This window comes from Vollenhovia emeryi, unplaced genomic scaffold, assembly GCF_000949405.1.
Source record: "Vollenhovia emeryi isolate VEMERY1.0 unplaced genomic scaffold, V.emery_V1.0 DF939194.1, whole genome shotgun sequence".
Classification (NCBI taxonomy): domain Eukaryota; kingdom Metazoa; phylum Arthropoda; class Insecta; order Hymenoptera; family Formicidae; genus Vollenhovia; species Vollenhovia emeryi.
This window is the reverse complement of record NW_011967172.1, coordinates 52,875-68,999: the sequence shown is the minus strand read 5'-3', so window position 1 is coordinate 68,999 and position 16,125 is coordinate 52,875. Positions and strand designations below refer to the sequence as shown.

Sequence of the window (16,125 nt, the reverse complement as noted above, 5' to 3'; positions counted from 1 at the left end):
CCCCTTAAGGGTAAAATATTTCTTTCTCTATAACAAATATGATTGGTGCTATATCGATCCTATTTTATGATACATTCAAGTGCAATAGCATTGGATCCGGAACTTTTTTCTGTGGGTGCGCGCGCACGCACACTTGGACCGTGTGCTTCGGTCATGAATGAGTTCAAACAGAAATAAGTGCACGTTTGCGTTATCTTAGATTGCATACTGCTCGACGAATGATTGCTATCTCGTTTTTATCGCTATTTCTTGTAAAAAAATATATACGCGAAAGAAGAAACGCGAGGACTTTTGCCTCTTATCTGGTATCTGTCCCGAATTTACGTATTTGGAGCTCCCGAAATGTTCTCGCAACAACTTGAAAGTTTAAATTTGAATTGGGTCACTGTATTTGCGTTTCTTATCGTATTGTTGTCGCGAACTGGGGAAAGTTGCAAAACTCAACACATTGAATTACATCTATTTCGAATTTCTCTCCAAACTTTTAAGAGCCGCCACACTCGCCAGTACGGCCGCGGAAGGGAGGGCGAGGGGGAGGGGGAGGAGGAGGAGGCGGGGGTGGAAAGCGAAAAGGTACTAAATAATCGGCTGGTGAACATCCCCGGGTTAAAAATTCGGAGGATTCCCGCATAGCTGCATCGCGGACCTGTTTTTAAATATCCCGCACATCCGCATGACACGCCGCAGTGGCCTTGACAAAGTGTCGCGCGCGTAAATTTGTAGAGGGGCGCGAGGAATTCCCTTTCGTGAGTATCTTCTAAACGGCTTTCGAGAGATCGCGCCTTTCACGGTGTCACGTTACACCTCGTCACTCTTTTTCCGGGTCCCGAAGTACCCGGGCGGGATGAAGAACGTCGCCTCGTAAAAGCCCCGTACATTTAAGCCCCCGTCTGTTTATTCTCGCCCAGCACGCTCCCATTCGAGTAATTTCCCGTGCTTTTTGTCCCTTTTACCCTCCTTCCCAGCGGATCCCAGACAGATCTCACGGAGATATTTCATTCGTTCTTAGATTTTCGTAGAGAAGAAAAGAAAATATCCCCCCCTTCTCGACATCTCTGGTAACCATTATCGTCATTATTGGCAGTTGAACGTATTGTAAAACGATTTAACGAGGGTTGTTAGCGAAGAAAGCCTTTGTGACACGTTCCCATTTGTGATAAAAAGGGCGCCCTGTAATTGGCAGCGCGGATGGAAGTACAATGATTCTGTGTGGAAAAAATATTTCGTAGATGTAACATTGATATTTTTTGCATGGCGCTAGCACGCTCTTAGTTGCAAAAGACGCGTGGTGCACATGTGAGATTAAATGAATTGCGCACATTTGGAAGCACATCTAATTCCTTTTTCTGAAAAATGTCTCTGTACAAGAGTCGCGAGAAAATGCGACATTTCTGTAATATGTGTGACCCGCTTTGTCATAACGTCTATGTGTAATTACATCTTAACGTGCCCAGGGGAATGGAAACGGGAACACACAAACGAGTAATTCGATTTGGATACCAATAATTTCAGTGGCCTGGTCTCGCGCTGACATAATGTCACGTATCTTGTCGATAATCTGTCTGACGAAAGATTGAATTCCAGAATTTGGTTACATGAATATTTTATACAAATAATCAACTCTCCTACAGCAAGCTTTGATCTCCATTCTCACATTTCTCATATTTTTTTTCCGCGAAAAATAATGTGATTTATTTTCCCATAATTTGATTTATTTTCACATACTCCGTTTGAAATACTTTTAAAATATTCAATTAATGAAATTTCACTCCTATTTATGTTATATTAGCTATATTTATTAGTCTTTCATTGATATAACCGATACTGATAGTAGAGGAAGGTTCTCTATTATGAGATGGGTTTTTAATATGAGACAGCAGGTTTTTAACACCCAAATTCAATCTTTTTCGCAACGATTATACAATCTAACAATGACTTTTTTACCAAAGATTTCGCTCCAAAGGCAATAAATTCATGGTGGAATCACCTGATGACGCCTATTAATTTAACAGAAATCCCGCTGTCCCATATTAGAATCCTATCTCATAGCTTTCCTCCACTTGTAACTTTATTTATCATTCGTTGACATATGTAAAAGTTGGTGCACGGTGAAGTAAAACTTCAGACTGCTGCACACCTTTGAATTTATTATAGTTTTTGCATAGCATTGCGGATCCACTAGGCAGCAAAATTTAATTTTGACATTAAAACTCGCTGCATCGCGACGAAGTCCCGCGAACATCGCGGCTACAAGCAGCGCGAGGTTAAAAGATTTTTTGTCCCTTTTTCCGTCTGGTTTACATTGGTCGAAAGTAGAGCTTGCTTTTCATGTTGTTCGTTAAAGTAATAACGACGTTTTGCACTTTCTTCTTATTTTATCGGATTAAAGTTTCACTGTCCATCTCTATCTGTGCGCCAGCGCAGTGGTACTGTGAAAACCCGTAAAATCAATCGAGTAAAATACAAGGTACACCTTCGATAAATTTTGCGTCGCTCCGTTTCTCTTTGAAGTTCTCATTAACGACATTTCCGAGACTCCAAGCCGTAAAATCGAACTCGCGCGCGAAAACGCGATTTCTGCACTTCCCTCTACAGCAGGAAATAAATAGGCAAGAGGAGAGGCGGAAAGGAAGAGAATATGAGAATGAAAACGAATGGACGGAATTTATCATACTCTTTGAGCTTTAATCCCTTAAGGCGTACAGAGGAGAGCTTGTTTGAAAAATAAAAACCGCGACAGATTATAAATGAGAAGTGTGGATAATCTGTCACGTGCAGTTTCCAGAAGACGCACGAAATAAGTACAAGAAAGTAAAAGAAAATAAGAAAGAGAAGAAGCGTAAAAAGTAATGCAAAAGGAACCAAGCGGAAAGAGTAAGCGAAATAAGTAAATGTAGCGAAGAAATTTCGTAATGCATGCCGCTGCGTATTTCTGGGTAAACGCGATACGTAAATCAGCGAACGTTGACGATGCAAAAACCAACTGGCCAGTCGTTTCCGCTGTAATTAACAACGTTTTCTTATCATTTGCGTCGACAATTCCCTTGCGTGTGGCTATAGACCTCGACTAACCCACACACGCAAATACAGCATTCGACTCAACTCGTTAACCCGCGCAAACGCATGTTTCCTTGGAATTCGCGGACGTATTACCCACGCACGGTTTATGTAATTTCTTGCTCATTTCCAAAGCTACGTTGCTCTCTTTCAACGCGCAATTACAAAAACGTTAGTCTCCATTTATTTAGTTTTTCAAAGAATATGAACATTTTTTCGTAAAACCGCTAGTACTTTCTCAACAGTTTCTTTACGAATATTTCTTACGTTATATTACGAATTTTTATATTAATAATGATTTATATTAATAATTCATCTATTACGAATAGTTCCTTATATTTAGATGTCATTGAATAGCGGAAATATATTTGAAAATTGATAAAATCCACGAGGCTCTAATGTGAAAACACAAATACGAAGTAATAAGGGAGTAAGAGCCAAGGGTGTTGGTGTCTAAATAATTTCAATTTTAGGCCTATCGCGACAAAACCCTGGCTGAGGTATTATTTTTCCCAATGGACTTACAATTATAATTATTCAGACACTAACATCCTGTCCTGGCTCGTACTGCCTTGTACTTCGTATTTGAAACTGTTAGATATTTATTGCTTCCAGTAACTGGAGATTGCGCGAGGTGTGTTATCTTATGTTACATTCAGCGAACAGTATTGCTCGTGCAGACATACGCGAGTAGTCGATATTGTAAAATTATTTATCGCACAAGTATGCGATAGCGTGCAACAGGTGCAACGGCATACGGGGAGGTCGATCACCAACATAGGCTGCTACTCCGCAGTTCCGTACCTGTTTCTGATCATCGATTAAGTGGCAGATTTCGAAACTCGATCCGGAGTAATTCCATTATCAACTTACGTTGGCGAACCGGAGTGCGGTTTTGAGCACCGACGTTCACCGGCGCGGCGTCGAGTCCATTGATCAAGAAATTTTCCAGCAATCTTGACATATCCGTGATGTCGACCTCACTTCCCAAAGTCAACGGAGCTGAAATTCTAATTTCAGATTCATGACGCCTATATTTCAGTCTCTTGCCCCGATTCGCACATCGAATGTAAAATAATCCCCGTTCAACTATTCAAATGATAATTCGAGTTTCCTTCACTATCGCAATTACGCGGGACAGAAAATAAAAACGTATTTGAACTATTAAATAATATGTAAATAGGGAACTAATACGAATACTGAAAAATCACAATGAAATTACGACTAACGATGGAAGGTAGGAGCTTCTCAAAATAGGTAGAATTTAATAAATAATACTTGAAGATGCAACAACTCTATCAGAGATTCTCGTCTGCACGAGTGAAACCCATTGACAAAATTGCCGATCGCAGCTCAGACAGTTCGGCGCATCGCGTGATCTGCTGCGAACGCATTTCTTGCACGTAGATTCAAGTATTTCCCCGTTCCAAGTGAAGTGACAGATTTTGAAACCTGCCCGAATAATTCTATTACCAACTTGTCGATGAACCGCAAAGCTTAAGCTCGGTGTTCCATTCCGCTCCGCGGTGCGTGTAATTTATCGGCCAAATAACTCCCCTTTAATAAATCTCTCGAGCCAGTGGTCCGACGACGTATGGTACGTGTAAAGAATTAAACGTGAAAAATTGGATTTTCTGTAGGATAAAAGTTTGCGCGCTAGGAACGTCTCTGCGCGATAAGCTGCGTTTGAACTACTGCGTTCAGAAATTTTCAGCTTTATCGAACCGCGACATTTGGCGTGTTATCTCACGCTTTGCAATTCAAGATCTTGTAATCTTACGTTTTGCAATTCAACTTTCATCTATGCGCCTCGTCGAATTACAAAAGCGACTTGGGAGAAACGTGTGCAATACGCTCTCGGAATATTAGTCGGATATGCGCCCCTTCCCGTTTATCTCGAATGCGATACATTCATGCGATACACGTTTCTCATTCGGCGGCGGTGAAGTCGCTAAACGAACGACGTGAAGGGCTTCCGTGGAGCCTCCACGACAATTTAGAATCGAGGAATCGCCGTGACGGAAACGGCAAGTTTAGACGGCAAACTGTCAGGAATTTGCACACATTGTTGCGCGAGCTCGCGCGCGCCGTGTACGAGTTAACGTAAACCATAAATGATTTACAAGGAAACATAGAGAACCGTCCGCGTGGCGTTTAGCTCGAAAAATAACTCCAGCAATTTTTGCGATCTCGATGGATTTCGCGATGAACATTTAATTCGATCGAAATTTCGCATCGGGGAGATAATAACTTTCATAAATATTAATGCAGAGCGCCTCATGCATTTTTAATACGTAATCACCCATTCTGGCGACGTAAGCGCTTTGACGTGTACCGATATGACCTCACCCAGGGATGGGAAGCTTAACTTTCTAACCTGTTTGTTACTAATATGCGTTGAGAAGATCGGCAATTCGCTCTCCGCCGGAAGCTAGGCAATAACTCCGGCAGATAATTTGATGCCACTCCTTTGTAGGATTGAGTTCCTTAAGCAAGTTCTCCCGGAGCTTGAACGCGTACCGCGACGGAATTGTGAAATAAATTGCCTGTATAAAATATATAGGTCTTTGCGTGGATGCACTTAAGCGCAATCAGTGCGCCTCTATTGCGGCAATTTCGCGCTTATTTTTTTTCACCTCATAATCTCGCCTACCTTTTTCATTTTTCATCCGTGAAACGAAGGAATTATCAGCAATATTATTACATTGGACTTTAATAACGTCTCGCTAGCAGTACAATCTTATTCAGTTCAAAATACCTCAATGATAACTTGACTCTGGTAATTTTTATGTTTAAAACTCACCACGTTTCGACCATGGTTTGTGGTCCTCTTCAAGTGATATTGTATCTAGGACCACATTGCAGTTGGATGTTATTTTACAATTGAATTGAATAAGCTAACAAGGGGTAATTTTTAATGTCGCCAGTAGTAATTAAAAAACTTCAAAGTTTTGAACATAAAAAAACTCACAACGTTTCGACGCATGGTTTGTGCTCCTTGACACAATATCGCTTGAAAACTTCAATGATAACTTGACCATGTCTGGCAATTTTTATGTTGAAAACTCACAACGTTTCGACCATAGTTTGTGGTCCTTGATACAATATTACTTGAAAAAGACCGCAAACCATGGTCGACACGTTGTGAGTTTGGAACACAAAAATTGCCAGACATGTCAAGTTATCATTAAAATTTTTTAAGCACCACCGGCGACATTAAAGATTACCCCTTTTGTTAGCTTATTCAATGCAATTGTAAAATAACATCCAACCGCAATTTGCCTTCCTTAAATACTTTTCGCCGCGATAATGTTTAAACTATCTTAACACCGTGCGCTATAATGCGCTATCTCTTTTATTATTATTCCCTTCGTTGTTCCATTTAACTTTATTCGCGACTCGCATAATATTTGTACAATGGAACACGGATGATTGATTCTCTCGCGTTTTACTCCCTTCGCCGTACCATAAAGATTCTTATTTGAGCATTGCCGGTCTCCATTGGCTCAAATGCGAAACGGCAAATTGTACAAATTTATCAACTTGTTTACAGAGCATACGCCCCAGCGGCTCTGTACAAATTATCTCGTCTTTAATAATCTCGTTTCGAGAGCAGCGCCGCGATGGCGCGAGCGGGGTAACGACGGCAGTTTGTCGCCCCTATAAAAATGCGCTCGCAATCGAGATTGATAGCACGTCGAAAGGAATCGAGATGGCTCGTATTACGGGGCACAAATTTACGGCGACGTACAATTATTCCGCTTTTGCGGAATTGAGCAGTGGTAAAATCGTCCCTTCCCGCCCGTCGCGCCGATACGCGCTCATTAATCGCGAAGGTGCTTATTTCTCAGCGTCGCCCGCCGAATCCATGGCCGTTGGCCTGAATTTACGGGCAAGCTGTCATGCAGCTTTAGTGCTCAATAAATAGCGCGGATCATTTTTCGCGAGTGCCGCGCAAGCGGTGCACGGCGACGGGATTATTTCGCTGCGGATTAATCGATGCGCGTCGATCCGGCGAGATAGCCGTCTCGCAGTCGTTCAAACCCACCCCCCCCCCGTGTGATCGTATCGCGCAATTCGCGTGTTAAAATCAATTTGCAAAAATGCTCGTCGAAACAACGAGGGAAATATTTATGAAGGCATTTTTTTTTCACATCTCGTCACACGGGTTTGGCTTTTAAAACTGCGACGCGCTAAAGAAAGTTTAAAAGTAAGCTCAAAGCTCTTAAGAGCTTTGAAAAAATTTTTTCGTTTCTTCTTTTAGTTGAAGAGAATCCAAGAGAAGCGGACCAAAACGTTTGACACTTTCGGAATTTTTTTACATCCTTGACATCGCAGTTTTTTTTTTATAAATAATGCGCATTTCGGCTTTCATTTATTTCACCTTCTCGTGCTCCGCTCGTAACTTGAGACGAAAAAGGGCCCTTTCCAGTTTACTATTTTAAAGAATGACGTTCTATTTTTGTGGCATTTTTTCGCCGGCAGCGTGTGGTCCGCGCGGCTCGAGCGTCCGCGAGCCGCGCAAACGGCACGCCGCGGGAAACACAGCTGGCAAGCATAATTTACATAGTTTATAATTGACGCGAGGAAAGCCCGCTGCGCAGACATCGCGCGGATGATACGTGATGAAAGGCAGTAGACGTATACCTCGTTTTACAGCCTGCCGGCGTAATGACGGCGTTAACGCATCTTCAAACTCCATTGTCGCATCCGGGAGGGGATTGTCGGCCTGCCTGACGTTAATAATCGTTGACTGTTGCCATTAAACTTGCCGCTTTGAGCGCGATGACGTAAAATGCCGGGTGACGTTACCGGCATCGGCATTATTGCGCGTCGATCGCACCATTCTCCGAAAATTACACGACGGCGTACACGTACGCGCCCGTAAAAGACTCAACTGCCCGGCTCGTGCGTGCATTTGCCCGCGGCTAATAAAAGAGAGTGCGTCCCACGATCCATCATTTCTTCGAATAGTTCACCGGGGACGGTCTTGCGTCGTTCATCGTGGCGTTATTTCACCGCCGAGCATTGCTCGCGCAATCGGTATTTGCGTGATCGACGAGGCGTTCGATTTTGTTACGTCATAAACAAAATTCGAACAATTTCGACGGAGATCTAACATAAATGGGCTTTTATATACTCGCCATTTAATTGAAATTTTCTTTCTAATTAAGGTGGCTCCCGCGCGGCATTTGACAAAGTTACACATTTTCTCTTGAATATCGCAAAAGGTATTAGGCAAATTAAAAAATGTTTCAGACAAAAGTTGTTCCTATTAATTAGTAGAACAAGATAGTATAATAAACAATAGGAGGTTCCATTAAAGAAAATTGAACCGATAGACTTTTAGAGAGTATGTTGTAAGAGCACAAGGCTGAAAAGTTGAAAAGTCAGGATAATACGGTTTCATGCGCTAACGGCGACGTTATTAATTTCAGAAAGCGCGTACGAAGATGAGGAGCAGTTCGCCAGGGGCGACACAACCCCTGGTGAAGACATCGTCGATGAAGAGGACGACGGTCAAGGCGGAGGTGGCACGAATAACTTTCCCTTGAGAATGGCGTCCGACACAACGAGGGGTCGAATCACCGCCGTCGCCGGCGGCTTCCTGCGGGGCACCGGCGGGCAGCACGTGAACTTCGACCCCGAGGCACCTCCACTGACGCCGACACACGTCGTACAGACAACCTGTCTGCTCGAACGGCCGGAAATTGATAAGAAAGTCAAGGTAACGAGAGAGTACGAGGTTGACGTGTATTGTTTCGACGGGGTGTCATCCAGGCAAGAAGGAATTAACCTTTCACCTACGTATTCGCGAAGTTGTCAGAGAGTAGGAGTCAGGATCGCATTACTTCTAATTAAGCTCAGCGTCTAATTAAGCGAAATTAATCTTCGTATACACCAGCATTCTCGTATTTCCTCAAAGAGACGGATCTCCTTGCCGATCGTTAAGCGTCGTGACCTCCTCCACTCGGATCTCCCTTTGATTTATATATTTATTTTCTCCGGTGATTTCGCTTTTTCTCGGTATAATAAATACCAGAGTGGGGTAACAGTTGTACCGCTACCAATTTAAAACGATTCCGACGGTAATGATGTAGCGCGAGGGGAAAAGGTTATCGGGTCGTGGGTTCCGGGGGTTGGAAATAAATCGGGTGCGCCGCGCCGTGGTTTCAGTCCTCGCATAAATTCCCTCCTCGCCGCAGCGGGAAACTACAACTCGGAGTTTGACGAGCGGCGAAAGAAGCGGAAGCGGAAACAGAAAGGGCGGCAGCCGATAACGACGTTCCGATGCCGATCCAATTTGTGCGCGGCTTGAGAATTACAGGAGGGTGAGAGAAAACGAGCGAGCGAGGGAGAGAGAATCTTGCACTGTTCTTTTATCGAGTCGCGGCGGATGTTGGCCGCGCGATAGCGATTTGCTTCTTCTCTCCTTCGATTTTCCGTCGCCCTGTCTGTCGACAGGAAGGAGCGGAGCGTCGCAGCCGGTACCAGTGGGGTCGAGTTAGATTAAACCTTAATGCTGTTTCGATAACCACGTTTAACGCAGACGACGGCGCGATAGACCGGGCGTGATTATTTTTGCATAGGGCCCCGAGGATTGGCAGAGATGTTTAATATCAGCTATCGTATAAACCGAGCTCGCGACTGATCGATGGCGCAGACATTTAGCCATCGAATAAGGCCAAACTCCTCTCGGCCGAATTTCTCTCTCGCTTCGCCGGCGATTGCATTATTTAGCGGCCAGGCGAATCTGCAAATAGCTTCGGTCTTCACGTCGCTTTCTGCGGCGCGATTATGGATAATTAATTATATCATCTCGCAGAGCACGTCGAGAGGGAAGACTCGGGGAAAACGGCCATAAAGGGCATAAGCTTATTCGGATAGGCCGGGAAACGTGTCTCTCGCGGACCCGGCTTTCATTTTCTGGTTAATTGTTAACCAGAAAATGACCAGAGGTCAGCCGACTTTCTGTCTCCTCTCAGATAATAACATGGCAAGGGATGGGGAGTCGACTAACTTCCGCGGTTAACAGTTAAGAAAATGAAAAACTGGCTCTCAGGGAGATACTATGCTCTCCCCGTGTCGCTGCCTGGGTCGAAGGCACTCGCGGTGAGATACGAGGCAGATACACGTGCGCATCTTCGGGCATTCGTGCCGAGTAGCTGGCAGAAGCGTTCGTTTTCATCGTCTCGTGAAACGGCAAGTGGGTTGAATTCTCTAAAAGGATGAGAGCGACGGGTGAACGGTCTCCTCGATCTTTCGACTTTGCGCTCCCAGGATCGGGATCACCGCCCAGGATTGCACTCTCTGTTAACGTTCTACCATCGTAACACGCACTTTGCACACGCCGTGGAACGCGCGGTTAATCTATTTAGGGATGAAAAGCTCGAGAGAGAGAGAGAGAGAGAACGCAAGCGGGTTGCTTTCATCTTTTAGTGCCTCGTAAATGTCCTCGAGTGAGCTCGCGCAGCGAAACCGCTGAATTCTGGTGTGTTACGTGACCGAATTTCGTGCCCACCCTCATCGAGCTTCGAATAACACAACCGTCAATTTTTGATGAAATTAGCATCGGTTAAGAAAAGACGCCCAAAGCCCACTTTCAATTCTTAATTACGGCGCGGCCGCAGTATTTCCGTTCGGGCAATTTTTATCGCGCGACATGCATTATGCATAATCCGTACAGAAGCTCATCCATTAATCGCATCGGTTTTATTCAGTTATAAACGCTTCGATCTTAATGCAGATCGTTCCTGTCTCTCTACCTGAAAAATTTCGCCCGGATTTTGCACTTGCGAAATTTACGCTCACCCTCGCACACACGCGCGCGCGTTCTTCGACAGTTATAGACAATAGGGCCGGCCGACAATAGATCGTTCATTGTGCGGAAGATCGTAGAAATATAATATATCTCCATAGAGTGCGCGCGTATATCACCGATGCCAGCGTGGGCCGTCACGAATGCAAGACGCGAATAGTAGATACAGACAGTTTAGTCAGACGCAGAGGCAGTGGTGGTGGACTGCATGTGGAGACAGGGCATACGGAGACAGTCGGATGCCGGGACAGTAGAAATGCAACCCGAATACAGATAGCGGGGTGTAGTGAGCTAAATAGACGTTAAAGACAGCAAACACAGTCGTGCATAAGATATGCACGAAGTAGGTTGTTAGGGACACGTGTCGTCTGTTTACAATTGCATTAATTAAGCGCGAAGAATAAAACTTGCATTGTTCTCGGGAGTAATACATTATTGAAATAAATTATTTTTACGCCAAACAGCTTCGTTTAAATATAAGGGGGCAAATTATTTATTTTAGCGCATTAAAATGCTTCCTCCAGATGAGGCGTCGGATCGTGAGATATTTCTATAGAATTATCCAACACACAAACTGTTATTTCAGCTCCCGAAACTTCTAAATGAGATTTTTCAAGCGGAATAAACGCACAGGCGGCAGATTGAAAATTTATAGCATCAAATCCTAGAGCCGCGCGTACGTCGAATGATTTCCTAATGACGTAGGATTTATAGGCCACGTTAAGTGCCTGCTTTGCCAAGAGTACGCCACGCTGAGACACGAGATCCTTTCCGCTGTTCCGCGTAACGAAGGCATTGAGGCGAAGCATTTAATCCACGATGGCAGAGTGAAATGCCGCGGTTGGCGAGCGTTCCTGCGTTTTCCCTGCCGGCGGATTTAATCCTGTTTGCAAAACCGTCTCGTCGAAAACAACTTTTCGCTGGGGGGGAAAAAAAAGGATCCAAAGTCCCACGAAACCGGAGCGGGAGGGTTTCGTTTGCGCGCCCCCTCTTTCAGGGGACTCGCATTGTCTTATGAAAACAGGCGTCTCGAAAATAGCGATGAGAGATCTTCTCGTAAAGTGAAAATCAATATCCGAGATTGAGGGCGTCGATACAATTCACGCGGGAGCCGGGATTCGCTCACCTCCGTGTACTCGGAGCCCCCTCTAATATTTTTGTGATAAAATACGGTAAAATCCGAAAGCACTTTAGAGCTTTAAAAGAGATTTGGGAGCTACGAAGGGCTATTTGCCTTTGGCTCAACACTTTTGGGAAACGCGCTTTATTTCAAGAGAACGCGGGGAAGTGGAATCAGTTTCGAAGTAACTTAAAATTTGCGAGAATTATTGTAGTTACAAGATACGTGTGCGAATTTCTGTAACATGCGTGTTGCACAGTTTTTCCAAGCTTCCTAGGAGAGCAAGCGTTTGTGCGCTCGCACTGAGAAAAATGTCCGATTAAATAAACAATCGGATAATCCGATTACATAATAACAAACGGGTATATCCGATTAAATTGTATATCGGCGAAAAGTGTGATTGGTTTTTCAATCAAATTTCATCGATAACTGAATTTCATCGGATGTATCCATAATTTAATCGGAAAAGTTACCCATCGGACGCACCATTCAATTGGTTTACGGGATGAAAGTTTTTCCCAGTGCGGATTTCGCGATCGTAGAAACGCGACGCATAGTTTATTTAACAAAAGGCGAGAGCAGACGCGCGCGGCGGAGACGAAAAGGGAGCTGTGTATTCTAACACGACGCACTCGAGATACTGGAATATAATATTGCGAAGGCCGACACTGACAACGAGTGTTTGCCGAGGGCGCACCTTAATTGTCGAACCGGCGCGCCCTCGACAAACACCGTCTATCATACACATGCCTTTACGGCCCGCTAAGGCCCGCGCGACCCTTTTTCGCCCTTAACGGCCACGCGTTCGTCTCCTAAAAGTGGATGCCGATCAAGGCTGTAGCGCCCCGCCGATCGCGCCGACGTAGGCCCTTGGGTCAAGATTTGCGTACGAGCTACGCTCGCTCGCTCGCGCGCGTGTCCGCGATACGTCGCGCGCGTGTCCGACGTTTATGGATCGGGTCTCGAACAACATAATGCAGAGACGCTATCTCGCCCGCGCGACAGATATCGCGACGGATGAATTTGTTGCGAGGGGAAATTCGCGTACGTATCGGCGGACGCCGCGTTTCAATAACTTTCGATAATCGATGGTAAAGCAGCTAATTCACGGCCCGATATCCGCCTCGGTGCATCTCTGTTTATGACAATGTAAAATTGATTGCGCATCGAATGGTACAAATGGTGCAAACGGCGCGGCCGGGCGGCAATTAAAATGCGCCGCTAACAATAAGCACATTTTATATTTATGCCCTTTGTACGAAACGCGGATCCGAACGCGGAATTTGCACGCGTCAACGGTGAAACGTAACTTGTACGGTCGGCGGGTAATTCGATTTATGTTTTCGCGATGAAGTTTCAGGGCGTCCCCGCTAGTAATTTCAATATTAACCCGTAGCCTGTCCCAAAATATTTCTCGCACCCGGTAATTTAATAGCGCGACAGATTGATGCTAACGAATTGAATCTTCGGTTGCGAGTCGATAATGAGAGCGGGTAATGCGTTTAATTTCAGCATAATTTCGAACTTATATTAACAAAGTATTAATCTAATCAATGATACGTAATTTTTTAATGACCTGGCCAATATTTCTATTTGAAAAAAAAAATGACGTCTCAGTCCCAGACTTGGACCCTTTTCAAGTAATCTATTCACACAATTAGTCAAAACGTAGTTCAATCTGATCTCACGCCCAATACACATCTCTTGATGCTTTTACCCGTGTTTAACAATTAACGATGCAACTTCAATTGACTTTGCTCACTCTTCAACCAAAGAGTGCAATCATTTTTTGACTGATATCTTACTAACATAGCGATATTGGCCGAACGAACGATATGAGATCACGAACAATTGTGCACTGAGAAAAATGTCCGATTAAATATAATAACAAACGGATATATCCAATTCAATTGTATATCCGATGAAAAATATGATCGGTTTGCCAACCAAATTTCATCAGTAATTGCATTTCATCGGATTAAAGTCAAATCAAGATATTAAAACTATTTGTGAGTTATTAACCTAACGTTTAATTTATCATGCCTGATATTAAAAAGTAAAGCCAAGAAAAGTAGTGAAGGCTCCAAAAAGGAAGAATCGATGAGGCCGACGTGAACCAACAAACGCGGAACACAGTGCGTGGTTTAAAACGTGGAAAATATATTCTTTTGTCCCAACATTTCTACCCACCTTCCGGTCTTCTTCAGTAATCTGATACAACAACTAAAATTACAATAAATTTGTTAAGGAATTATTTAAAAAAAACATTAAATGCAGTAGAGTACACGGGGAGGGGAAATTGAATTAAGCAAAATGAAGTTGCTGGAATTAAACGTTAACGTCACGGGCTGCCACAAACATAAATCAATGGCTACGTTCGGCAGAAAAAGCTGCTTTGCAACTGTTGTAAAATTTATGAATCTGATTGGCGTATGCTCTTAAATTCACACAAGATTGAGATAACACACCAATCAGATTCACGAATTTTACAACAGTTGCAAAGCAGTTTTTCCTGCCGAACGCAGCCATTCACTCAATTGTATTTGCTATGGATTTTCATTTTTAAGCATTGAACTAAATATCCAGATTATTAAGACAATAATCTGATGCTTTTCATTTATTAATACCGATGTTGTTTCAACGATATTATTTCAGACTCGAAAGAAAATTAGAATACCCGATAAAGATGAGAGTATTATAGCGAGCGTGAAACTGAAATCGCGGAATCAACGTAACTGCCACGATGAAATTAAATCCTCTCTCAAGATAGACGCGTGAATCTCTAAAGAAAGAAGAAGATTGCAAGAAGGGATCGCAGTTAGGTCTTCAATTATGATAACTGGGTAATTAATGAAAGTCCGGAGGGCCCGTAGATGAAAGAGAAGGACCGATCGCGATGCGAGGCACGCACCGCGCGGGATACAATGTTACGTACATTCCGCGGGCGCAGTTGTGAGGGACCACAATTGATCCTCGGACCCGGGAGGGCGCATTTCACCTCGTTAGCTACTCTTGCACACGAGAGCGCATACGCTCGCTCCAGATTCGGTATGCAACTTCCGCGTGAGCGCCGCGCAAAATCACGTAGCGAGTGTTGGATCGTGCATGACCGCTACAACGACGGCGGGAAACGAGGCTGGGTGTCGCTAAACCGGCAAAATGTGTGTAACTTAACGCGCGTTTGGGTCCGAGCGGCGCGACAATGGCGCGATGCATTGTAAAACAAAGCGAAAACATTTAGCGACACGGGCGCACTGCTGAAGAAACACCGGAAGTAGACGTAACACCGAGGAAATACGACCGACTTCGCGCGTAGGTGGTAGCTGCGGAAATTACGTTTTTAGAAACGCAGTTTGTCTTCCAGAAGAACTTTCTTCCGTGCAAAATTTGCATTAAACAATACGCCGGAACGCGCTGTTAATATATCCTCGCGAGAGAAACGCTTATTAACTTCCGGGTTGAAGCGTTCGTGAGTTAGCAGCTAATACAAGGTACGTTTAAATGTATACGTGTGAGATAAAATAATTGCGCTTATAGAGGCACAGCATACACGGCATGATGGAGGAAGAAAACGTCGTGAGACCTCATCAGGAAATGGCCAGCCTGTCGCTGCAGGAGAAGAAGTATCTTCTCGCCGTCGAGCGCGGAGACGTGGCTTCCGTTAGAAGGTCAGTGAAAATTTATGGTTAAAAATTTATGGACACCGCCTGGCTGTCTTATTGGCGCGGGTGAAATACAGGGCGAAAAGGGAACAAATAAATTTCGCGTTTAATCAGACGTACTTTATTTTCTACGCTAATCTCGTTCAACGTCGATGAATACCGGCCGCGAAACTTTTATAACGTAAAATCCAGGGAGATATACTGTCTTTTGACAGCCCGGGAATATTGCGCGTGGATATTAAGAGAGGAAAGAGGAGAGAAAGAGGCGAGGAGGAGACGGGAATTCTCTTTACAGATATAAAATATTTATTTAAGCGGAGAAACAGCGTATTTATATGTGAATATATACGCGAGGGGATCATCTTGTTTGCATTCACACACGTGCTACCTTAACTAGTGTGCGCGTGTATCCTTACGAGCCCCCCCCCCCATCTCTCTATCTTTTTATTCCGTCGCGAGTTAAGGGG

The 16,125-nt window shown here is 44.2% G+C and overlaps 1 protein-coding gene and 1 long non-coding RNA gene across 6 annotated transcripts in view; one reads left to right on the top strand and one right to left on the bottom strand.

The window, feature by feature from the left end:
- The window catches only part of LOC105562120 (transient receptor potential-gamma protein), a 96,062-nt gene that overhangs the window by 56,961 nt on the left and 22,976 nt on the right, over nt 1-16,125 (top strand). For 3 of the 5 annotated variants that reach the window (XM_012012674.1, XM_012012675.1, XM_012012673.1), the window contains exons 3-4: nt 8,496-8,785; nt 15,534-15,664. In XM_012012674.1, coding sequence (XP_011868064.1) covers nt 8,615-8,785; nt 15,534-15,664 — 302 coding nt within the window. In that variant the 5' untranslated portion in view covers nt 8,496-8,614. Of the gene's footprint in view, nt 1-8,495; nt 8,786-15,533; nt 15,665-16,125 lie in introns of those variants that run through there. The other 2 variants (XM_012012672.1, XM_012012671.1) reach the window with 1 other exon arrangement.
- On the bottom strand, nt 2,664-4,749 carry LOC105562119. The gene is made up of 3 exons (XR_001008951.1): nt 4,531-4,749; nt 3,931-4,067; nt 2,664-3,867 (listed from the first exon to the last, which is right to left on the bottom strand). It is a non-coding gene; the product is annotated as an uncharacterized LOC105562119 (long non-coding RNA).